General features: G+C 40.3%; 2 protein-coding genes across 2 annotated transcripts; one reads left to right on the top strand and one right to left on the bottom strand.

Moving 5' to 3' along the window:
• The first annotated feature begins 2,105 nt into the window (after positions 1–2,105).
• On the top strand, positions 2,106–10,735 carry LOC139283372 (SAM pointed domain-containing Ets transcription factor). The gene is made up of 6 exons (XM_070903372.1): positions 2,106–2,168; positions 7,511–7,958; positions 8,655–8,852; positions 9,068–9,115; positions 9,362–9,496; positions 10,557–10,735. Exons 2-6 carry the CDS (start codon positions 7,520–7,522, stop codon positions 10,733–10,735), a joined length of 999 nt encoding a protein of 332 aa, XP_070759473.1. The 5' UTR covers positions 2,106–2,168; positions 7,511–7,519.
• A 6,500-nt stretch (positions 10,736–17,235) lies between these two features.
• pacsin1b (protein kinase C and casein kinase substrate in neurons 1b) lies at positions 17,236–25,267 on the bottom strand. The gene is made up of 9 exons (XM_070902551.1): positions 25,208–25,267; positions 21,917–22,073; positions 21,581–21,816; positions 20,440–20,595; positions 19,596–19,771; positions 19,394–19,514; positions 18,531–18,655; positions 17,876–18,072; positions 17,236–17,345 (listed from the first exon to the last, which is right to left on the bottom strand). The coding sequence occupies exons 1-9, from the start codon at positions 25,265–25,267 to the stop codon at positions 17,236–17,238; spliced, it is 1,338 nt and encodes a 445-aa protein (XP_070758652.1).
• Positions 25,268–25,843: the final 576 nt, after the last annotated feature.

Below are 25,843 nucleotides of genomic sequence, written 5' to 3'. Positions count from 1 at the left end.
CTCACATGCCAATATGTACATTGAAAGAGTTATTGTTCCTCCAGTCCATACTGGCCGTGAAGAATTCCCTTCTTAAAGCAATTAATAATAATTAACCCTTTCATGCATGAATTATGACAGCCTCAGTCAGGATTTTGTGTGTGTGTGTTTTTATTTCTCTTTAGGCATGAAAAAAATTTTTTTACTTAATTTTTTTCAAATGTTCATTTCACACAAAGTTCTTCACATGCATGGACAGCATGCGTTTGAGTTTTCAACTGAAGAAATATGTATTTAACACACCAATGAATAAAATGGAAATTTTAACAATTGTATTACTCCTTAGTTGTTACTTGATGTTACCAAATTTTATTTACCTGCAAGGGTCTCCTACTATAGAAGGATTGGCAAGGTATTCCTGAGCTGCTCAGCGTTTCTGGCCTTCCGTTGGCCATCTTGGTTTTGAGACATTTGTGTTGCGCTTACAATGGCTGGCCAGTGGGTGGCAGTGTATGGGATGACGCACTAGCGTCCACTTTGGTGGTTGATGTGCAACTATACCATTAAAACCCATGCATATACAAGAAAACAGCTTTTGAATAGCTGTCCACTGTAGTGACCACTATGCGTGAAAGGGTTAATATGAGGCTTCAGCAATCTGAGTCAGACAAATCAAGCAGGTAAGTTTCAATCTTTTTAGTACAAAGTGTGAAGATTGCTTTATATTTTTCAAATATTGAGTGAAATGTAAGCAAACATTGGGAGAATAAACTCCACAAACTCCAAAATGTGAAGATTTAAACCTGGACTGAGGTGGAGGAAGTTTCTCAGATCCTTTACTTAAGTAACAGTAATAATAATATGATGTAAAAAATACTTCATTACATGTAAAAGTCTTGCATTCAAAAGTAAACCTACTTTAGTAATCATGCAGTATTACCAGCAAAATGTACTTAAAATATAAAAAGTAAAAGTACTGGCCCCTGTGAGTGATATATTATTATTTGATTATATTATTTTTCATGTTATTGTTTGACATTATTAGATGATGATGCATTAATGCATAAGTAACACTTTACTGTCGTTGCTGAAGGTTTTAACTACTTTATATACAGTTAGTTTAGTCCTGTGGTTCCCGACATAAATCTGAGGAGCCGCGAGATGATTAATGGGGTGGAATAAAAGTTCTGCTACACACATTTGCATTCGTATTTTGGATTTTTCTTTGTTTTGTTTTTTTAAATATTGTATTTTACCTCTTTGGGCTACTAACAGTTATTTAAATGAAACCATGTGAGAACAACTCATAGACATCTGAACTCACGGGGGTCTGAAGACAACAAAGTATTGTATTTCATAGCTAGAAGTTATAGCTGTCAAATAAATCTAGTTGAGTAAAAGGTACCATATTTCCCTCTAAAATGTGGTGTAGAAGAAGTATAAAGTAGCATAAAATGGAAATACTCAAGTAAAGTACCTCACATTTGTACTTAAGTACATTACTTGACTAAATGTACTTACCTTTTACCACTGGACGTGGAACAGAAATTAGAAACCTTTTTATTTTCTTTCTTTTTTTTTCCAAAATGACACTATATATTCTTTAGTCTCTTATCACTTTGAATTGTCTGTCACCTAAACACTGAGGTCAACTAGTAGTGTTTGAGGAGGTCTGAGCTAATCTGCAAGACATTGGCACTTCAGACTAACACACACCCACACACACACACACACACACACACACACACACACACACACACACATAAGTAAACATGACTGCCCTATAAATATAAATTGCAGTCAATGGTGCTGGAATTCCTTTGCACTCACTTACTCAGTCACTTGCCCTCGCTCCTTCTCACTTTGTACACACCCCCAGCAGGTGCTTTCACTTGAAGTTTGGTTTGCAGTTGTGCTTTAGGCTGTGACTTTCAGGTTGAGTGTGTACCAAAGAGCCTGGGAGGGTCTGAGGCCTCAGACTGGGGGCTCTGCGTTAGTCAACAGGGTGAGATCAGATTGAAGAGAGCCCGCTGCCTGCTGCACCTCCGTCCTCAGGTAGCGCCCGGGCGTCCCGTCTGAGCTGGTCTGCAACTGGACAAAAGGCCGTCCTTTATCCTCAACAGACCCAGAGCTGCACTGCATCTGCTGCCCTCCGCTCAAGTCTTTGCAGTCAGAGCATCTGTCACTCGGTAAGAAGACACTAAACCTTTAGGAGGAGGAGCATTTGTTTATTTAGCATTAGTTCTGTGGTTTCCTGGAAATCCATAAAATCTAATGTTTTACTTTTCATGAGCACACGTTAGTGTGAAATTTAAGTAGCACAGATAAACAACTTGCACCTGTCTGCCTCCGATGTTGAAGTCATCGTCTCATCTTTCAGAGAAAGTAAAGGGCATCGTCTGTGCGACTTACTTGGTATAGGATTAACAATACCTACATGATTTTAGTAATTTATTATTATTTATGATTGTTAATTAACCTGTGTAGAGTCTGCAGTCTGTTAGAAATGACAAAAATAATCTAATTTATAAGCAGAATTTTGGTTAGTAATGAGTTTCACAAAGTTAGGGACTTTACTGCACCCGTCTTTTTTGTGTTATCTTATTAATTAACCTAATAAGTTTTGTTTTGTTGTCTTGGTGTTTGCTCTGTATCTTAGTCTTGCTTACCGGTTTTTCTTGTTCCTGTATATGTCCAATCGCGTATTAGCTTTCACACAGAAAGATAAAAAAACAAATGTGGTCAGGTAAACAGTGCCTGTGAGGTTGCTGGGGCTTTGATGCCAAAAACCACAACGATAAGCCGACATATTCAAAATAAGGATAAGAGGGGGATTTAATGATGATTTTGATTAAAGGTGGAAATTAAATACAATCTTTACTCCACATCATGACTCATGACTCACTCATCATGTATCAGGTTGTGTATATTAAAATGACAGATTAAGGATCTTAATCATGGAGTATGCAAAGAGCTGTACAAAAGTCATTAGGGTGTGGAGAGGGGCTTTTAAAAAAGAAGTAAAATATCTAAATATAATAGTGACTGTTGTCCTCTACATGGGGCAAAACACGCCTTTATGATCCATGATGCACATTAAGGAGGAGTCTTTTTGATGTTATTTTTCATGTAGTAAATCGCAAAGAGGAAGGCTGAAATTAGATATAAATATGGGGTAAGAAAACATTAAAGACCCTCCCCCTGCTCTCCCAACAAAGTTAGACTACCCTCCCTTCAGCAAAAATTAAAGATTACAATAATATCCCCCTTTTCTCACCCCAGCTTGCCCCCTGATCATTTTTGTACTGTCTCTAACTCAGTTCAGTGAGATCATATATTTAGTACACTCAAGAGGAAATGCTGCTGTTTAACGATTCAATATTGTGTATTTGTAGCAGGACTCAGGGTCGGGTTATGCTCAACAAGAACTAGAGTTCGTACGACAGAGGAGGAGAGAGAAGTTCAAACCCTGGCTCCTCTCTCGCTTCCACATAAAGTGAGTGCATGTCGGATCGTTGATTTCGGAAAGTTACAGAAATGTTCGGACACAGAAAGATATGGGAGGAGGGGGTTTCCCGAACCTATTCGATCAAAGCACTTCTGAGGAAGCACACTGGCAGCTTTAGTCAATAGGAACGTCTTCATCCAAATTTAACGCAAATTCTAAACAAACCAGAGAATCTGCAAAAGAAAATGCAAAATAATGCGTGTTTCCATCAACTATTGTTATGTGAATATTGGGAGTGCAACGCAGTGAGATAAACAATTGGTGGCGCTAATTCTCCAGTCAGGTGCAATCAAACTATTGCAGAAGAAGAGGGCACAACGAGATGACGTAGTTAAACAAGCGCCAATCAAACCTCAAATGAACAAAAACGATGTGGAAGTCACATGTTTCATGTACATCAGGATTTATTTGCGAAGTCTGTTTCCATTGCACTTTGTCAAATTTTGCTTTTATTGATACACCAACTCTCTCATCCCAACGTTTTTGCCATATATATTTCGACTATTTAAAAAATTTTTTTTTTTAAACACAAATTGAAAATGTGTGGAAAAAAACAGGTGGATGGAAATTGACTCTGAAGCAGCTGCTGATTAAACCACATTTTCTGTGTAACTTTTAAAACTCCTATTAAAAACCAGGTCTTTCTGATCTTCTGACAATCAGCTCATGACATCCGGCTGCAGCAGCACATGCCTTGGGCCTCACAGCGAGAGTCTCCATATCTTCACCATCTCTGCAATTTATTTGCAAAAACAGGTGACAGGTTTATTTCTCCATCCATTCGTGCCACACCTCCAATCTTCAGGTCCAATCTCACTTGCATGAAGTTTATCAGCTGCATCATTAACTACAAAAACATCCCTCTGTCAAAATTAATTTGGACTAACAGCGAAGCATTTGCAATGGTTTAGTGTTTCCTAGAATACTGGCCTAATGCCAGTGCACCTGACTAACAGGAGAAATTAATCACCGAGTGCACAAACATCTCCCATTGGCAGTTAATACAACCCGCCCCGGGACTGTATAATGTATAATTAAAAACTTTTTACAGATAGGAAATGTGGAGATGTGATAGTTTAAACTACAGATATTGTAAATAGCAATCAAAATAGAAGTCACTGCAAAGGCATGCACAGAAAATCGACTACTACTACTAGCTAAACCTAATTTATAATGTGAACAGAGCACCTGCACATGCCACAGTTGCACTAAAAAAAACCCACAGATCCAAATCACTTCCTCCAGTCTGCAAACTTTCTTCCCAGCAATAGTCTTATTGAGCAAGGAGCTCAACGCAAAGATGAAACTCCTTTTTTCCTTGTTCTCGGAACAATGACTTCCTTAGTTGGTCCAAGTTTCCCATGAGGAACAATAACAAGGGGGAAAAAAAATCTCCCTTTAACGCTCACATGACAAACAGTCACGCCTGGCTGTACACACTCCTTTAACTCCAGACTCAAACAACACGGTGTGTACGAGCCAAGCGCCCGACGAACAGTTTGGTCACTTTTAGACAGATGTTCTCAAATCTTTTCTTTTTCAGCTCAGATTGAATCATCCAGGTTAAACACACTCTTGAAAGAGCAGACTTTTGCTTGTTTTAATCACTACTCATTAACTTTAATCTAAACACTTCTGTCACATGACTGTTTCAGCAACAATGATAAATAGCCTAACAGGTTAACTTCAAGCCAGATTGGTTGTATTGGTCTGCAACTTCTACCACTTTCATTTCAAGGGAGGGTTTGGAAGTGAGGACGTTTTGAGATATCTCAGGCATCACAAACCCTTTAACTTAGTTTCAGCAGTTTTTTCCTGGTATTACAAGTTGTACAAATAGTGCAATAGTATACTCACATCACATGTAGGTGAAAGGCTACTGGATATCGGCATCGATGAAAAGAGTACACAGAGTCTGTACACTGACTCCAAACCATAAACTGATTGAAATGGACAATATATCTTTGTCACATATTCTTTTCATCAAAGCTCATGTAACTTTGTTGTGACTTTTCACTGAGCGCTTTGGTCAGTTTTGTTTCATTTTTTTTGCAAAAAAACCCCAAAAACATAATTGCGATAACACAGCTATCCAGGGCGATGATACAAACCTCGTCTCAAATAATCACCCTCTCGAAGTTAAATGAGACCGAGCGGCATGTAGAAGAAATATGGTTCCCAGGGTGGACGCCTGCATGGAGGGAGTCCTTCTCCGTCTGTGTCAAAGGCTGACTTTGCTGAGTAAATGGAGCAAGCTCTAATGCTCCTGAAATGAATATCAGCATCTTGACCAAACTCATTTAGAGATCAGTCAGGGTCTTAATCCCTCTCCCCAGGGGTGTGTGTTTGTGTCTTTTTCTTGTGCCCCCTCTTCCTTTTGGAAGAAGGTAATATGGCTAAATTTGCTTTGCTAATGGGCTTAGCGCAAGCTGTTACAGAGCAGAGCTGACACGCAGCAGCCAGGCTGGGATACCGGTGGCTTTTAATCTGACTCCTGATGGAGTGAAAGGGAGAGTGGGTTATAGTTTACGAGAAATTTGGAGATAAAAGGAAGACTGGGGAGGAGGTTTTACAGTGGGGGGTTGGGGACCAAAGACTAGAAGGGGAATCTTTTTTTTGGGTTCAGGGAAGATAACTTCATCTGGGGAAGTTTGGTAAAAGACAAAAGATGTCCTTTCTCGAAAGTTGTTGGCAGCTTTACAGTTAATGTGTCAAAGGTTTGAGATCAGCATTATGAAAAGGTTTGTGCTCTTGAATCCAGGCTTTTCAAGACGTAGTGTAAGGTGTGTGTCTGCACACACATTCATTTTTCTTTTTTGTCAGTGTGTGGCCATTTTCCTCAATGAGGAAGATAAAATGTCACCTGGATTGATTTTAAACCCTCACAAATGATTTTCGTTGATGGGTGTGGTCCATTTTTATGAGACTTTAATTTCTTTGTGTCTTGACAAATAAAGCCATGACTGTCCTTGAACATGTGCTCGGTGGGAGCACACTTCCTTCACAGTGGCATCAGCTACAACCGATAACCTGGTGTGTGACAGCAGTGTGCCTTCCCATATCCCAGCTGTGGCAAGTACACATTATGGGTGCCATATGCGAGTTCACCCTGAGATTACAACACTTGTGCTACAGCTGACGTCCATAAACGGCCACTTATGATGGCAATTTCCTGTTAAGAAGAAGCTGTGGCTGCTATCAGTCGAGCCTTCATAAAACAGACGCCTCGGTGGTTTTCGAACATGTGGTTTCGTGCAGATTTTGCGCACGCTCTTCTCCAACTTGATTAAAAACTCCAGCTGACAGTGGAGACAGAGGGCTGCAGAGACGGCACCTTGAAAGCCGAGGCAGGCGGCAGAGCTGCCTCAGGTTTCAATACAAGTCACCTACCCCCAAGACATCGGCCATTCTGGGCCACTGACCCACAAATAAGAGACTCAGTCAAATCCATTTTGCCCCATGCCCGTCAGCGCTGTGTGTGTTTTAACTCTCTTGAGGATCATTTCCCCAGTATCTCCATCAGGCTCGGGGTTCTTATAGAGCGCCGACCAGCACAATCTCACCTCAGTTCTGCTCATAACACAAAGGGGATTCTTGCCTGCAGCTGCTCTGATGGAATTTCTTACTAAACAAAAGAAATTGCTGGTGTAGCAGCCAGAGAATTGCAGGAAAGGAACTGTAGGAAAAGGTATTTTGTTTTTGACTTAAAGCATGAGATTGTTTGAATCAAAGTGATGATTAACAGCAAAATGTTGTCGGACAGGATTATCATTTATGAACTCTTGTCAACTGCAGATTTAAATGACACACTTACCTTCACATCTGTTCTTGTCTTTGGAAGTGCTTATGTTACAGGTGGATCTGTTGATTCTTTCTGATTTCACACTATTCAGAAAAATCTGCAACTTTTTAAACAAACATTTTGCAATGCTGAAAGGATACTTACGTTCACTTGACCCTCAGTTCATGTGCAAGTAACAGGTTAGAAATATAAGGTTTAATGTGGCTTTTTCTGGTCTCCAGGTACCAGTTATGTCAAATCCAGTGGGCAGTTTATCAGAAGGCACAGTGTATGGATCCCGGATGACAGAGGACTCCCTCGCCATCCTGGAGCGAAACAGGGGCTCTGGAGAACCCTGGGACCTGGGGGAAACCAAATCAAGCGTGGAAGCCCTGGAGCGTGGCATCCCGGGCCTCTACCTCTCCTGCTTCGACATGCTCCTCACTGAAGACGCCACCTGGCTGGTGAAAGTGTCAGAGGCCTCCCCAACGCTGGCTGTACCCATGACTCGCACGGAGTCCCAGGAGGAACCAGAGCAGTGCCCTGTCATTGATAGCCAGGAACAAGGACTCTCTCCTGGGCTGGAGGGGCAGGAGGAGGAGCGGTCTCTGGAGCAGGTGCAGAGCATGGTGGTGGGAGAAGTGCTGAAGGACATTGAAACAGCCTGCAAACTGCTCAATATCACCCCAGGTAGGCTGCCTTCCATCACACCTGCTAATGTAATTTGTCATCTCCAAGAGGGGTGTTACAGTACTAAGGCACATAACTGACAAAGAAACAAATCTTTTAAGTACACAAGGCATTTTTCATGACACAAAAAAGAAACGTTGCCCGTTATTTGCAGGTAAAGGGATGTTGATTTCGCGATATTTAAGCTACTGGATCTTGCTTGCAAAATCAACACATATTTTGTGTGGATAGCTTAGGCAAGATGACAGATCTCTTGAATCATATCCTTACTGACGCAAAGCCGTGTTTGCCTGCTCCAGGATCTGTTTAATCCTGACCTTTGCATGAGTTCTCTTGGATTGTGACAGTGATGGTCCTTTCCTGCCATTAGACGTGTACACAGTCTTATGGGCGAGGTCTCTTCTGCTCGCTGAGCAAACAGAGGACGCATTATGTATTGTAAGGCTTCTGGATGTCATAAACCTGTGCAATCCCCAGTCTTCTGTTCTGCTGATTAGAATTGTAGGCATAAAAGCTAAACGATTACCTTGTGGTTTTTATTAAATGTATTATGTGCAAATGTAAATAACACATAATAATACATAGTACACGCTGAAAAAACTGGGACATAACTCGACTCAATAGGACTTAAATCTCACTGGAGGAATAACCCCAAACCAGGTAATTTACTGTAATGAGTTTTCTCATCCTATCTAGACCCTATAGAGTGGAACACAGGGAATGTCCAGAAGTGGCTGCTGTGGACTGAACATCTGTACAGGTTGCCCCACGCAGGAAAGGCCTTCCAGGAGCTGACAGGAAAGGACCTGTGTGCTATGAGCGAGGAGGAGTTTCGCCAGCGCTCGCCACAGTGTGGAGACACGCTGCATGCACACCTGGACATATGGAAGTCAGGTGTGTGTGTGTGATATTTATTTAACAACTTTATCAAAGCTGGCTGCAGCTCTTACGATCATTGTATTGTCCAATGCTTTGGCTGTTTGGAACTTTTGTATTTGCCTTTAGTCATGTATTCAAGTCATGCCAATTTTCTTTGGAATAGTAGAAGAGTAAGAGGTATAAGCATTACATTCATTCAAGTAAAATGTCTGTGTCTCTTCTCTCTCCAGCTGCATGGATGAAAGAGAGGTGTTCAGTTGGAGATACAAAAACTACCGGTAGGTTTGGTTGCCTCATACACCTGTAATAGACAATATTAAACTGTAATGAATAAAAATTGCACTGTGATGGAGTAGTAAGGAAATTAAGGATTTTGGCTTTGTGTATCTCCTGTGTCCTGGTTAGTTTGGAAACCTTTAAGGGCCTCGCCTCGTAATCTTTTGGGCTTTGGGGAATGTGTGATTTTCTCTGTGAATCACTACACTGTGGCCTTAAGGTTCAAATGTTGTTCTTCTGTTTTTTAGTTGGGGAGGAACTTTGGTCCGAGGCTGATTCGTCTTGTTCAGGTCAGCCCATCCATCTGTGGCAGTTCCTCAGAGAACTCCTGTTTAAACCTCACAACTATGGACGCTGCATCCGCTGGCTCAATAAAGAAAAAGGTATCTTCATATTTTTTAATGCTTCAGTATAGACATGCATCTCCAGACGCTTTTTAGACATCCAAAGGTACTCTGAAAGCTCACTTTGGGAATTTTATTGCTTTGATTTTAGAAGATACATATTGGGCTGAAAGGGAAAAAATAAAGTGATGATACATTTGTATTTTAACTGCTTTCAGCTCTTATTCAACTTGCAATTCAGCTACTTTCATGAGCTTAGACCTCAACTGACATTTTAAGTGCTTTCACTTGTTACATGTCACCTGGCATTTCAGCTGCTTTCATTTCCTTCTCTTCAACTCATAGTTCAGCTGCTTTCAGTAATTACACCTCAACAAAAAGTTAAAACATTTTTACTTCAAAACTTCATCTCACTTCAGTGATTAACCATCAACTGCCACATCAGCTGCTTTCACTTACACTTCACCTGAGATCTAAATTCCCATTAATACTTTACTTGATACTTCAAACCCTTTCAGGTCTTCAACTGGCGCCTCATTTCAATTTCAACTACAACTTCTTTCATCTATTTCCCCTCAACTTACAGTTCAACTACTTTCAGAGCTTACACTAAAATTTTCATAAACTGAAATTTTACGTACTGACACTGCTTTCCATTGTTACACTTCAACTGACATCTCAACTATTTAATCTCTTACTCTTCAACTGACATTTCAACTGCTTTCAGTACTACTAAAACTAAACTAAAAGTTCAGGTCACAGCACTGAGTCGCCTTCATATGACATCTGTTACACTTCAACTGAGACTGAACTTCTTTACATGCTTACACTGATTTCAGGACTTCAACTGACACTTCAAGCCCTTAACTGTAACTCTCATACAACATCTCACAAGCAAAGATATTTATATTTTAATTTAATAATCTCAATGAGAGTACTACTTTAAATGAAAGAAAAGAAAAAAACAAAGAAACATGAATATAAATGTCGGACTAACGTTGCTCTCTACATGGCCATATGTAAAATGTAAGACATCCACTGTTAGGTTCATTTTGTGGCGTGTCGTTACAAATGTCAAACCCCTTTTGATTCCCACCAGGTATTTTTAAAATCGAAGACTCGGCTCACGTTGCAAGACTGTGGGGACTCAGAAAGAATCGACCTGCTATGAACTATGACAAGCTGAGCCGCTCCATACGTCAATACTACAAAAAGGGCATCATCCGCAAGCCTGACGTGTCTCAGAGACTGGTGTACCAGTTTGTTCACCCAGTATGAGGCAGGAGCATAGTGGGAGGAGGAGGAGGAGGAGATGGAAACCTACAAAACTAAAAGGACGCATTATCTCACCATGCCCATGAACACCTAAGCCAGAGATGAAAAAGGTGACATGGAACATGTGCACTGATTGCTCTTACGTACAAGCTTCAGGAAAACGCCCATCGCCCATTTGCTTTGTCTTTTTGTTTCGCTCATCTTTACCACTTTCTCTGTTTGAATTAGAGCCAGTTTTGCTGCCACAGTTGAAAATGTGGTTAGGATTGTTTTGCTTCTGTTTTTGGGTTTGGCCCCGGCTGTTATATACACAATCAGCCAACCACTCTTCAGTCTTGTTATTATACTGCTGTATATTACATTTTATGTTGTGGATGTTTTACTATGGAGACCCAAAGTGTTAAGAAATAAAATAAATAGATATAAAATAAATTATCCTATAAATAAATACAGACAAAATGTATGATATAACCATGAAATTGTAAAATAATTAAATACATTTTTAGCAGCGTGGCTCTAGGGATGACAATGTTGGTCTGACGGTCCTCCACTTCTGGACATCAATCAGGTCAAAATATAACTTTGTCCAATACTTTATTTTATGACCAAATAGCTGCAAAACTAATGTTGTTCCCATCAGCCTCAGCTGTACTGTGTGTTTTGTGCTAATTAGCAAATGTTAGCATGCTAACACGCCAAAGTAAGATGATGAATGTGGTAAACATTGTACCTGCTAAACATCAGCATATTAGCATTGTCATTGTGAGCATGTTAGCATGCTGATGTTAGCATTTAGCTCAAAGTGCGGCCTCATGGAGCCGCTAGTATGGTTGTTGACTCTTTTTTTTTTTTACATCGCTATTTTCTCCAGTGAGCGTTTTATTGAATAAAGTCACTTTTCAATACAAAGTCGTTGTCTTTCAATCAAGAAAAAACAGGGCAGAGCCAATTGGCTGCCTGCTTATTCTGCCTTGAACAGCAGCCAATGAAGTAACAGCTGATTAAATGTTTGTCTTGATTGACACATAAAGAAGGGGTGACGAAAAGGGACATTATTTAATAAAACGCTAATTGTGCGGGGAAAAAATGCAGTCGTGAAATGAAAACATACTTTTTGATTTTGAGACAAAAATTGCTGAAATGAAATAAAAATGACCTGCAATAAACTCTCAATTTGAAAAGAATCAGGATGAAATAACATTTCGATAGAAAATGTATTGGATTATTTTACAATTTCATACTTGTGTATTTTGGCTGCATATTTTACACTCACTTCTTACCATAGTGCTTATTATTTTCATCTGCAGATTGCCGACATGTCTGCCTGAGCAAGGATAGATATATTTAATAAAGAGGGCTCAATAAACTATATTTTTTAACTGAATAAGCATCTGTCTGGTGTCTCTAACTAATAAAGTGTTTGTTGTGCATGTGAAGGCTAAACCCACCTCTACAGTTATTTAAAGGCTCAACAATCATTATGTAATTACTTTATACTTGTCTGTGTCACCGCTAACTGTTCTTTCTTGCATAATGTTCAACGGGCTGCTGGTAATGTGCCATAATTGTTCTTTCTATGAAGTGAGCTAGAGGGTGTATATCTGCCAAGAAAAGGTGGCCTTGAGCTGAATTGAGCAGTTTGATCTTGCAGGTTAAGAGCGTGCAGTGCAAGGTAAACTCATCTCTGCATATACTCCTGTGTGGGTTTTTAAATCTCACGGCAGGAAAATGTGTATTAAAAGGATCAAGTGGAGTTAAGATGCCAGCCTTGAGGTGAAAGGATATGGCTATGTGATATCTACATGATTATTTGAGTTATCAGCGCTGACAAATCTGCAGCACTGCAGGGAGTTACAGCAGATACAGACCTGTGGAATACAAACAGAGGTACTTCTGCACTTGTAGGGACTGTGGACAGAGTTAATTAATATGCTTCACCCACCCCTTCTAACAACAACAAGAACCGTTTTATTTCAACATCCACCCTGCAAAGATGAGACCAAGCCAACACACATGCTCACGAACTCTCTCTGTAGGGAGGGGCAGCTACTAATATTATTAAAAGAAAAAATTACATCCAGAAACCATTGTTATTTCTGCTTCTTCAACAATTGTGCCAAAATATGACACAATGACGAGTCTAGAAAGAAAGACTTGCACTTTCTTATTTACATTTGATGCTCTAGAAGGTAAAAAAATAAAATAAAATAAAAAGAGTTGCAGTAATTGTTGTAGTGGCTAGAACTTTTACCAACATGCTTTTGTCCAGTTGTCAATGTGGAAAAAATATACACCACCCAACAACAACAACATGCGCTTAGACAAGCAAATAACTGTTTTGTAACAGCTAAAATGTAAATCTAAAGTAAGTCGTGTGAGGTCTGTACTAGAATAAAAAAAACCTCAGGAAACACCGAAATATGAACAACTACAAATGTCATTACCAACAATTTGCACAAGTTGACTAATTTCCATTCAGTTAATACACCACAAAGAAGCAGCGTATCATTTAAGTTTTGGAGGCTAAAAATCAACCAACCTATAGTCCTACAGTAATTATCATGTGCCTGTTGAGTCCTGTGGGGATTTTATTGGCCCATTAACTGGCAGCAGGTGTGCTGGCTGAACTGGTCGATACTGAAGGATTGTGGTTGTTTGTGGGAATTTGACTCACAATATGATGATTAATGTGACACGCGTCTTCAAGGCTGCCTGACAAAGAGCTGAATCTGGTCACTACTGACCCCTAGTGTCAGAATTGGTTATTGATTTAAAGTGAAACCCCTGAGGCCGCAGCAGACTGCTGTAATTTCCAAAGTCTCTCTCTCAGACTAGATTAAAGGTGAGGAAGCTCAGACTTTCACCTTAAATACTTTGTTCAAATGCATTCAAAAGGGGGCTCCGCTCAATTTAGATATTTCGACATGTGATCCAAACTGTCCGGGAAAGTGTATCAATACTTGTCAACGTAAACAACTCAAATCCCAAAACCAGAAAACTAAGAATCAAGATTCTTCAAGTTCGAAGCCTGAAGCTGCTCCTTTGATATTAATTATTTATGTTCTGTTAGAGTTGTGCCCCGAGCTATATGAATTTTGAAGTTTGTGTTTTGAATCTCATTCTTTCAATCTTCTGCGTGGTTTGAATTTATGCACATTGATAAAACTGAAGGCTGTGATTTGTATATTAATTTTGAAAAGGGAAACTGTATAGGCGCTTAAGTACAATTTTGAATTCTTTGTATTTTACTTGATAATTACAGTTTGCAATACTTTATACTTCTAGTTCACTACAGAAATATTTTTCTTTTTACTCCACGACATTTATCGGACAGCTACAGTTACTAGTTACTTTACAGATTTTATAATAAAAGTTGGCTTGTGGCTCCTCACAAAAAATAGTCCCTGTCATCTCATGACCCCTCGGATTTATCTTCTGACCCTTTTGGAGGGGCCCAACGATAAAATGCTGCTTACAATGTGTACAATGTGTAACATTTCTCTCTCCGGCTCACAGAGTCTCATATGTGCCTCACAGTTTTCAGATGACATCTTTTATTTTTGCTTATGCAGAATAAACAGGCACTACAGTTTGGAAATTACAGCACTATGCTAAAAACAAAAAAAAGAGAAAGCCCTCTAGTCCTCTAAAGAAAGACTTTTCCTCAACATTGCAGATCAATGTTTCCAGCATGAGCAACAGACAGAAAAGAAAGGAGCATTTGAGCATCTTGTTTTTTAAATATGATTTACCGTCCTTCAGTGTATCACAGGGGTTTCACAGTGGATGCTGTAGCTTTACACATCTGCTTTTACAGTAAACTTGTTAACAGTCCCATTCTGTTTTAAACAGTTAAAAGTACGTTAAGACAGTCTTTAAATTCATATCATCCTCAATCAGACAAAGAGGGTTAGTGCCGTGTCAGTGTAAACTGAGCTGGATAAGCAGGAGTCCGATTCTGTGGAAGCAAGCTCTCTTTCGCTTTGTTGAGCGTGACGTGAGAGTCTCTGCGGTGTGGCAGGGTGGTAGATTTTGATAAGGCAATATTTATTTCACCCCTCTGAATCCAGCGCTTACAAGGGCCGACACTTTTTAAAAAGCATACAGAAGCATAAACAGTACGAGAGACATTTCCCCTCCTGAATCTTTTAAAAATGAACTTCTTTCTTGCAGCAGAAAAGGCTTTTTTTCTCATCAATATTTCAGAGACGGATCTTCTTTCTGCTCGCTGCAGCTTTCTCTGTCTGCGTCAGTAAGACAACACCCGCCTTCCTCGCTGACAAGGGTGTAGTTTTCTCCAACACCTGTGGTTACCAGGAGTAACAAACCAGTCTCATATAACATGTACTGTTCTGCCTTCTTTGCTTGTATAAAGTTTGATTTAGACTTTCTGATTAAAACAAAAATACTTAACTATAAAGACATGTACAGCCGATATTTAGCACAGCCTGTATTTTGGTATGCAGTGAAATAGACCAATGAGGACTGACTATGTTACACAATGCAAATCAATGGCGTCGTCATCATCCTGATAAGAGTTTTAATTCGATCAAGAAACTGTCAATAATTTGGTGGGAACAAATTGAGGCCATGCACTGGATCAGATCAGATCAGAGCGGTAAACTGTGTGTGGGAGCATCAGCATGCACATAATCACAGAGATAAGAGCTGGAAGCTGATAATGCTGAGTCACTGACATAGTAAACAAGTCTCAATAACTGCTGAAATAAAAAGAATAAATCAAAACCTTGGTTGTGAAATGAAGCTAACCTCCGTACAAAACAGCTGCGAGTTTATACTTCCAGGCGGGTTTGTTCGTGGCGCCTGCATTATTAACACGATCTACAGGAAGAGAAATTCAATGACAGGTAATAGTTATAACAGGCACCTTGTTAAGAGATGGGTGGGACAGTGGAGGTTAATGTAAACAATCCTTGCACTGTTTGACAGAGCACATATTTCCATTTCAAAGAGGAGTTCTGCTGAGTGACTTTTATCTTGTTTTTAAAATGCTTATTCAGTGACATGCTGTGGAGTGCAGCGGGAAAACAGCTCAATGCATTAAAGGAATAATTTGACATTTTGGAAAATAGGCTTGTTCGCTTTCTTGCAGAGAGTTAGATGAGAAGATTGATACCGCTCTCATGTCTGTACGGTAAATATGAAGCTTGAGCCAGAAGCTGGTTAGCTTAGCTTAGCACAGCATAAAGACGCGAAGAAGGGGAACGGAAGCTGGCCTGGCTCTGTCTCTAAAGCTCACTAAATAACCTCTTGAATCCCATTTATTTAATCCGTAATGGGATTTTCAAAGTCTGACACAGTGACTGTTTACTGTTAGTATCTTTACTATATCTTAAACTTTACATTATGAATGTCTATATGTGAATGTTTCCGCGATAGTATGGGCCTTTCCTGCCTTTGCAACTCATTATGAAGCCTCAGTTGCCTTCAGGTTCACCCCCTCGCTAAAGCAGGGCAGCTAGAGCAGCTTGCATGCTATCATTAGCTAGTACGTCTTCACAAATCACACACTGAGGCCGCGGTGAGTCACTCGAGCCAGCGCAAGTAATTCCAGCTCGAGGTATAGTTGGTTTATAGCTCCTGTAGTTTCAGGCTGTGATGCTGTTGGTATCACAATTTGCTACTTTAAAGTACCTAAATTGCCTCCATGAGCTGTGTGACAATGTTGTTAAGCGGGCCAAATCAGCAGGCCAAACCACAGTAATTAACTTCCCGTTGTTTTTAGAACATGTACTGGTCCCTTTCACCTCTCACTGTATCTCCCTGGATTAGACAAAGGAGATATAACTTGATAAAATTAGTGAGCTTTAGAGGTGCCGGTGGGCGGCCTCCGTTACCTTCAGGCAGAGCCAGGCTACCTGTTTCCTCCCCATTTCCACTCTTTATGCTAAGCTAAGCTAACCTGGGCCTGTCTGTAGCTTCATATTTACTGTACAAACATGAGTGGTATCAATCTTCTCAGCTAACTCTCAGGAAGAAAGCGAATAAGCGCATTTTCCCAAAATGTCAAACTACTCCTGTAATGCTAAACATGTAAATATTTCACAAAAAAGAAAACACTGTATTCAATGAGAAAAAAAACTGTACAAGCATCCAGACTGTAAAAAAAAGGATTAAAATATATACATGAAATGCACAATGCATAGCTCATTCTCACTATCCAGGCACAACTGACGATACCATATCAATATTATGATGAGAGAACATACTGTATGGCATGTTAGCATCACATCTGAAATCAAACACAGCTACACACAAAAGAGACTTAAATATTTTGCTTCGATTGCAGTATTTGGAGATGATGTGATCCTGAACAGATTCAGTAAAGTCTTCTCTGTGACGAGTGCTGAGATGAAGACAGCTCTCTGTGCCCGACAGGAAGAGGAAGCCTTGCTTTCAAGTCTCTGGCAATGTGCAGTTATGACCGGACGGTTCAGTCTGGGTTTGCCCTCCGACGAGACAAGCGTCCTCAGCTGGAACAGTTAGATCGGCTCCACATAATTGGCCGGGTAAAGACCCAGCTGGCCGTTGTCTAGACGACCTTTACACCAGCCCTGTTCATCCTCGTCCTCCAGCTTCGTCAGCTCGTCCCCTTTATCAGTGAGAGGAGACAGAAATGTACAGCAGGGGGAGATTATGTGAAACAATTCTAATTAATGTAATACAGAGTGAATGTTAACATGGATCCAACAGCTGTCTGCAAGAACATTCAAGGAATACTCGGCCAAAAACACGTTGTGACTATCAAACGCTACTGTGGGTAGTACAGAAGACAGCAGCTGTGATTTGCGGTGGTGAAAATATTTTTTTGAACCACTTCTTCAGCATAGTACACTTGTCCATTTGTAAGATTGGCGGGCAATATGGATAAATACACAACTTGTGTTTGTCGCTAGTGCAGCTTGGTGTTTACCCTTCTCACACTGACTACATTTGCTTACATTAGTCATGAACAACAAAATGTTAGCAGATATTTTATTTGCAAAGCAACTGGGTTACTGTTGTAACCCACTGTAACTGCTGATTCAAACATTCAATACCAAGCTCATCACAGAGACTCCAAAAGCAACGGGAACTGTACTTGCATTCATTAGTGAAATAGTCGTAAGGTGTCACACTCACCTGCTCTGAAGCTGAGCTCGTCCTGCTCTTGGCCTTCGTAATCGTACAGCGCTCTCACTCTCACACCTTTGCCCACATCTTCGTCGAAGGGGTTTGTCCCTCCGTTGGTGTCGTTGCCTGAGTTCGGGGCTGTCTTTTCCTCGTCCGACCACTCTGTGGAGGCCGTGAACGCCTGGTTCTTCTCGTAGCTGCTGACACTGAACATTAAACATTTCAGCAGAACATTCATTTTCAGTTCTCCCAGTAAAATGTCATGTTCTAATGCTACCTCTGCTGCCACTAGTGTTTATTATTACTGCCACTGTGTATGTGTGTTTGTTGCGAAGCATTTCTACTATCACTGCTCATACTACTACTGCTGCTATGACTACTATTACCACCACAGTATTTCTATTATATCTACATCTAGCAGTTGTATTTGTGTAGTTGTAGTTGTCATAAAAGATGACAGTAGTTACCTATTTGTAGAACACTACATACAAAATGATGTGAATACCAACAAATATTAAATATTGATCAGCCACCATACAATGAAGGAAGACACTGATTAAACCAGATATAGTATGTGAAGATAAACTGATGATTTACATTATCTCTGGTCATTGAGAATGTTACAACATACATACAGAGGATGAAGAGTTAAATAAAATCTTACCTTCCCCGGTCTCCAGCTTGAGCATGGTCTACTGTTGTTGTGACATTAGTCAGCATGACTCCATCACTGCTTTTCTTTGACTTTTCTTTCTTAGAGATGTTATGGGCAAGGTCTGGGTTGTATTCCTGCAAAACATGAGAGAAAACATGTTTAGGTTTGCATTTGTTTGCACAGCACAGTAACCACTGTCACATTTAAGTCATGTTTACTTTGAGTAATACTACTCAACATGATGCTCATCAAAGCTGGACACAGCCTCAATGTTCTATAACCAACTTTTCACACGATGGCTTTGAAAAACGGTCATCAACAGAAATAATATTTGTCTGTAATCTTTATATTTATTGCGTCTGTCAAACTAGGATAGATAGAACATTAAATTATTATCATTATATTCAAGGAAAACATTTTAGGATATATTTGTATATGTTTATTTGCTCTCCTGCCGAGGTTTAGATGAGTCTTGTTATCACCGTGAGGACTCAGGCAACCAGTGAAGACATGAGGAATTTACTGCTCCTGGCCAAGAAAGAGTCCAGCACATAACCTAATGTATACTTACTATATACTACAACAAGATATAATATGTCAATTAGTCAGCGTTGATGGATTTTGTTACCTCTGGACAAAACCAGGCTAGCTGTTTCCTCCTGCTTTATGCTAAGCTAAGTGAACCTGCTGCTAACCTGCTGCTGGCCATCAATCCTTTCATCTAACTCTCAGCAAGAATGCGAATAAGTGTATTCCCCAAAATGTCAAACTATTCCTTCAATGACTGGACAGGATATGTAGCAGAATGCTGCAGCTCTCTGGCGATGATATAACGTCTTAAAATTGTAGCTTGTTATGGTATTTTTCCGTACCTCAAACTGTGGCCAGTTCATATGCATGCCGGGGCCGTGGGTGTTGCTGAACCACTTCAGATCTTCTTGCGCGCTGGCGGATGTGATGGTGCGTTCAAGTTCTCCGTACACTGTAGCATAACTGTGAAGAGACAGTAAGGATTCAGTGTGTGGGGAATGATTAGCTGATGTGGTCATATCAACTGTTTCAAATGTCTCAAACCTTTGGTCTTCTGTGAGGTTGAGGTGGCGTTTGACATCCAACAGCACCTCCCTGAGGAAGCTCAGCCTCTTCTCTTCAAACTGCTGGCACTGATCGAACACCTGCTCCATGTTTTCCATGTACTGTGGAGTGCACTTATTCAGCTCATCCAGAGCCTTCTCATATTTCTCCTTGGCCTAAGATGTAACACACACACACAAGCAACAAACTATTAACAGCCTGAAGTAAATGATGTTATGTCATATCTCACTGATGCTGGGATGACTAAGATAAGATAATATACTAATATATATACTTTGTCTTGGGCTCCAAGCCACTGTATCACACAACACACTTGCCAACAACGTCACAATGCACATACATGCATAGAACATAGATCATACATAGACAATGGCATAATGTGCTTAAAAAAAAGAATAAAATGTAATAAAAGACAGTAGTTTCAAATAATAAATGTAGGTATAATCAAACCGCATAATAAATAATCACTAACGTTTTAATGACTAGTCCACATGTTCCGTTTTTCAGTTCTGTGGTCAAATGTGAACCCTATTAACCTCGAAAGGACAATAAATGTGTATTCAAGCACAAAATCATAGTTCAAGAATGTGAAGGTCAAGGTAGTCAGAGAGCAGCTAATGTTGGAGTGGTGAGGGAGAAACATTGAGGGGGCGGCGTGGTATTCAGTCACACATTAACAATGCTACACTGACGACAGCTATGATACCTTGATAACAGAATCCAGCTCTACATCTTAACATAGCCTGTGAGTTGATTTGCTTTTGGCTTGATTGTGGAAAACAGCATTTGCATAATGATGAGCCCACAGGTCTGATGCTCTCACCTTCTGCGAGTCTTGTTTGCACTTGTCCAACTTCTCGTGGAGTTTCTTCTGCTGGTCAGCTGTCACAGAGGCCTCTCCCTTACTGTTGGCCTCTCTGGTGGACGCCAGCTTCTCCTCTTTGCAGGCCATGTGGAAGGACTTCTTGGCAGCCTCGAGCTAAAGGAGAAAGATGACATAAACAAATTAAAACTTTTTTTTGCACAGGTACATGGATGTTGGGTAAATCTGCATGAGAAATATACATAAGCATGTAATTGTCAGCTATAAACTTGCCACAAATTAGAGCTGCAAATAATATTTAATCATAATATTTTCATCGTTGATTAGTCTGATGATTATTTTCTTGCTCAGAAAATGCCAGAAAATTATGAAAAATTCTCTTCATTTCAAGGTGATAATATTGAATAGCTTGTTTCACCCGACCAACAGCCCAAAACCTAAAGATATTCAGTTTAGTATCACATGAGACAAAGAAAAGGCAAATCCTTACAATTCGGAGGCTAATACTAGGGAATGTTTGGCATTTTTGCTTTTAAAATGATTTTAATGATTAATCAATAATCAAAATAGTTGCTAATTATTTTTCTGTTGACTGAAAAATCATTTCATCTGTAAAATAAAGCTGACAGGATATCATATTCTGAAACAATGACGTCTTTATAAAAGTGCTTCCTGATGAATGACTACAGCAGAAAGTGGTTACCAGTTTCTTCACTAGTTGTAAAAGTTCTCGTAATGGTAGAAAAATGACTTGAAATTAATCAGCTGATATCAAAAGTGACATCTGTTACAAAAACTATTTTGACCCCTTTTGGCATCTCGTCCTACCAAATAGTATTGTTGTTATTTGTGAAACATCTGCTGCCACCTTTGTGCTCACGTCACTGAAAAACACGTCTTTTCAGAAGCAATATCCTGGTTACTTTTTCAAGTGTCATTTTTCAAAGCTGTCAGCGCCACAAACTAAATCCCTTTCACCATTTGTGGCAGTCTCAAAGATTGAGATTTCAAAACATCTGCAAATAACACAAACTTAGTTATTGAACTGACCCTTTAAAATGAGTTCAATGTCTTTGGACAGTCTAAAACCGTGTCCACTCGTCTGCACATGAATGAATGTGTAAAAAACACATTTCCTCACCTCTTTTAGCTTTTTGGCCCAGGGTTTCTGGGCTTTCTTGAAGCCCTCGTCTGCCTCTTTGGTTTCCTTGAATCCTCCCATCATCTGTTTGTGGTACGAGTCTTTCTGCCAGTTCTTCACCTTCTCAAAGTCCTCGTTGATCAGGTTGTTTTTCACTTCCTGGTGAAGCTCGCTCACCTTCTCCGCCTCCGTCATCGCCCCCATCCAAGCTCGCTCTACCGTGCCGTACTGAGGCCCTGGTGGAGGAATGAAGGGTGAGTAAGTCAAGCGAAGCATTATATCAAACACAAACACAAGCACATATATGTTATTGAAAAGAAAGAAAGACAAAGTTACCTTTGTCTACCAGCTGTCTCCACCTCTTGGACCACTCGGTCAGTTGCTGTGCGTAGGCTTTCTCGATTTTGGCACGCTCCTGGATGCAGTTCATCAGGTCGTTGCAGAGCCGGTGACCATCGTCAATCCGCTTCACTGTACGTTTGTAGTTCCCAACCTAACATAAAAACAGTGTCTCATTTCAGTAAACTTATGGACTGGAAAAAACGCATTTACCGTACAACTACTATATATAAAACTTTCTGACATTTCAAAATTTTATTGTTCTATTTGTTCTCTTGTTTAATGGCAATTAATCTGGAATCAGGTATTGATTTACTGTACATAACACCTCTAATCAAATGTATTCAAGGAATAGGACATAAGCTTAGGTAGCTGGGTATGAGAGAATCGATACCACTCTCATATCTGTATGTTAAGTATGAAGCTGGAGCCAGGTGGTGATTAGCTTAGCTTAGTATAAAGACTAGCCTGGTTCTGAAGGTAACAAAATTTGCGTGTTAATTGGTGATATTAAGAGGTGCTAGTAGGCGTTTTTTTTTTTTACTTAAGAGTGCCAGGCTAGCTGTTTCCCCTGACTTCCAGTCTTTAAGAGTGGAATCAATCTTCTCATCTAACTCTTGTCAAGAAAGCAAATAAGCATATTTCCCAAAATGTTGAACTCTTCCTGTCACTGTTGTTTATGTGATTTCTTCACTTCCTGGTTGAAGAACAGCACATTCTCTGAATTCTCTTTGTCGAGATTGAAAGAAATGTGCTATCAGGATCACTACTTTGTGATTCATGCTAATTGTTTTAAAATCCTTCTGCTGCTTAAAAAATTAAGAGGTGACATAGAGATGTTCTCTTGTTTCTTGTTGGGATAAATGATCCACTAATTACAACAGAAAAGTACCAGTTTCTGCCTTTAAAAGGGACTCTCCTCTCATCGCCTGCAGGTGATGCACTGAATAGGCAGGAGGGAGCAGCAGGGAAGAGGCTGCTGGTGTGCGTGGAGTTATGCAATGAGAGCAGAGGGTGGGTTAATGTCATATAATTTACAACTCTCCATGGACGCAGGAGAAGCTGTTAGCTGTGCCCAAACAGTGAGAGAGAGAAAGAGAGAGAGAGGCTACAATCCCAACTTATGCATTCATTTCACACCTTTGTGACAGAGGAAAAAGGACTGCATCTTTGCTGAATGTGTAATAGATGTTTACCTACACCTCACACCCGGAAAATGACACTCAACAAATCTCAAATGCGGACTAAATGAAAGCAGCCGGGTGAGGGACAAATTATTGTATTCCACACCAGCCCTCTGCTTCAGCAGCAGCCAGCAGCAGCCAGCCGAGTCAGCGATCAGCACTGCAGCAGCTCGAGTGTAAAGCAACGAGTGACTGTGATGTAGTGACTGTGTGCTGGAAACAGACACCTTTGCTGCTCCAGCTGATTCCTGAACACACTGTCCGGCTGAAGAGACATGATGAGGATAAAACACAGCCGAGTCCAAGAGGAAATGGATTATAAACACTGAACGTATGAAGTGACAATACGTCTTTTCTGTCTCCATCCATCACACATACTGTGTCTAAACATGCAACATGATAGTCAGTATTATCCGTAGCTTAAGATGGGTCTTTTTCCTGGTTTGAAAAGTCCCCAGCTCTCATATATAATGAATGGCCTTCTGGGAACTTGTTGCTCAAATTACTTGGGACTGTTTGTGCTCGCCAGGGCCTGTGATGTAATCGCGTGGGAGAAACCCAGTGAAACATACTGTCACATTGAGCTAAAACAATAAATACATTATTTAATCATCAAAATAATAACCTGCCACACTACATTCCCTAGTCCCTGCTTCTCAGTTCTGACAGTTTGGTACTTGTCTTTGTCTTATGTGATAGTAGTCTGGATATTTTGGGGTTTTGGACTATTGGTCAGACAAAACAAGCAATATGACATCTGTGGCTTTAGGAAATGATGTAATTTTCCTTCTGACTAAACAATGAATCGATTAATCGAGAAAAGGAATCTTCATATTAATCTACAATGGAAGTTACTTGCAGCCCTGTTTCTACTGTTTGCGAATTGGTGTTTTGTTTAGATACATTTACATGTCAGACAGTACAAAGAGTAACAGACCTCAATTTAATAAACCTCAATTTAGCACTATTTTCAGTCAAATTCTTTGGATTGATGTGATTGGTTCATTGGTTTGGTTAACTCCAACTGTCTGCTACTACATGACACTACGGCTGGACACAGATAGCAGATGGCGTCAATTTGCGACATTTATTTGACGTAGGCCTGTCTGCTATTCCTATCTTTAAACAGGAGACAGAAGTTGGAGTATATTGGAAAGTCTGCACAGTGTAGCTGTCATTGCAGTGGTTGGAGACAGATACAGCAGTAACATGCATTTAACAAGCTCAAGACCCTAATTATGTAGAAGCCAGTACAACGACTTCAACCTCAAAGACTCAGAGCTCATTTATAAAAGCTTATCTAAATCTGTGCATAAGAACTGCCTGTATGGACAAGAACGTTGGTATTTAACATGTGAAAGTACACCTGATTTGCTCCTGTTCCACCAACAGGCCCATTAACAAAGTAGCTTAGTAGCTAGCACCCAAAATGTAGGATAACTTAATTGAAAAACAGAACAAGTGAGGAAGAAAAGACTGATGAGGTTGTGATACAGAAAATTAAGTTCAGCTAAACTAAAATGATTAAATTTGGCAATTTCCTATGAGGCTTGTCACAGAACAAAAAGACAGCATGGAGGCAGGTGGTGGTAACTGCTGCAAGCAGTGTCATCTCTAATAAGAGCTGTATCAGAGGTGAAAAAGAAAAAACACTTGCGGCTCACAAAGGAGACATCAGGGCCACAGGAGTGCCACTTAAGTGTCATCCATAGATGGAAAACAGTGGCAGGTATTGGTGAGAAGTCCCTGATGGTTACACTGAGAGAGCAACCACATTACATTCTGGACCAAAGTAGTAAATAATTCGTTTTCAATCGTTGCTCTTATTTTCACAGTTAATGGCACCAAAATGCAACCGTTTGTCATAAAAAGTGAATGTCTTGCTCAGAGATCTGCATATGAGGCGGCAGTCATCGAACGCTATTGAAAAAACATCAGCTCATGCGTTTGTGTGTGAATCTGTGCCCACACAGAGTTGATAAACGAGGCCCCACATCTTTCTTCTCACCTCCCAGACGAAGCGGGTTCAGTGAGAGTTCATCACTAGGCAGTGAAAGTTCCCAGTTGGGTTTAATCTGTCAAAGACTGTTCCCTGCTGTCTCACCTCCCAGAAACTGTCTGTGGTCTCCTCCTGGCTGGCAGACTCGTCGTAGGCTCCAGACATGGTCCCAGATTTGGCAGGATGGCTTCAGGCTGTGGCTGTCTGCAGCAGAGTAACACTCCTCATGCACTGTAAGAGAAGACGAGCACAGAGGAGTGTAAACACAGAGACTGAGATACATGAGATGCATAAACAAAATTATAAATATGGTTATAAGCTGCATGCTGTGCGCAGTGTCTCTGGCTATATTCACTACAATAATCGTCTCACATTTTCAAACCTGAACAGCGTGCAGTGTTGACGCTGCGATTTGAAACAAGCCTGTGCATTTTGTTGTTTCAGCCCATCACTTACAGATGAAATGCTTATTCCTGCAGCTCATGTGATCACAACATCACAGTCTTAATCGAGATACTTTGTTCCTGCTCTTATAATACCCATAAATGTTGTGTCATGGATTTCAAAGTGGATGCTAAATGCTTATGTGATGAGAAAAGGGCAACACATGGAAGGTGAAAGGTTAATGCAAGAAAATTAAGCTGCTTTTTAAAGAACAATAGATAACGTGACTCTACGGCCGACAAATAAATGGCATCTTCACTGTCCAGACTATAAGCGTTCTGGATCCAATTTATGAAA

Source organism: Enoplosus armatus, chromosome 3, assembly GCF_043641665.1.
Source record: "Enoplosus armatus isolate fEnoArm2 chromosome 3, fEnoArm2.hap1, whole genome shotgun sequence".
NCBI classification, from domain to species: domain Eukaryota; kingdom Metazoa; phylum Chordata; class Actinopteri; order Centrarchiformes; family Enoplosidae; genus Enoplosus; species Enoplosus armatus.
This window is presented reverse-complemented; position numbering and strand designations above follow the sequence as displayed.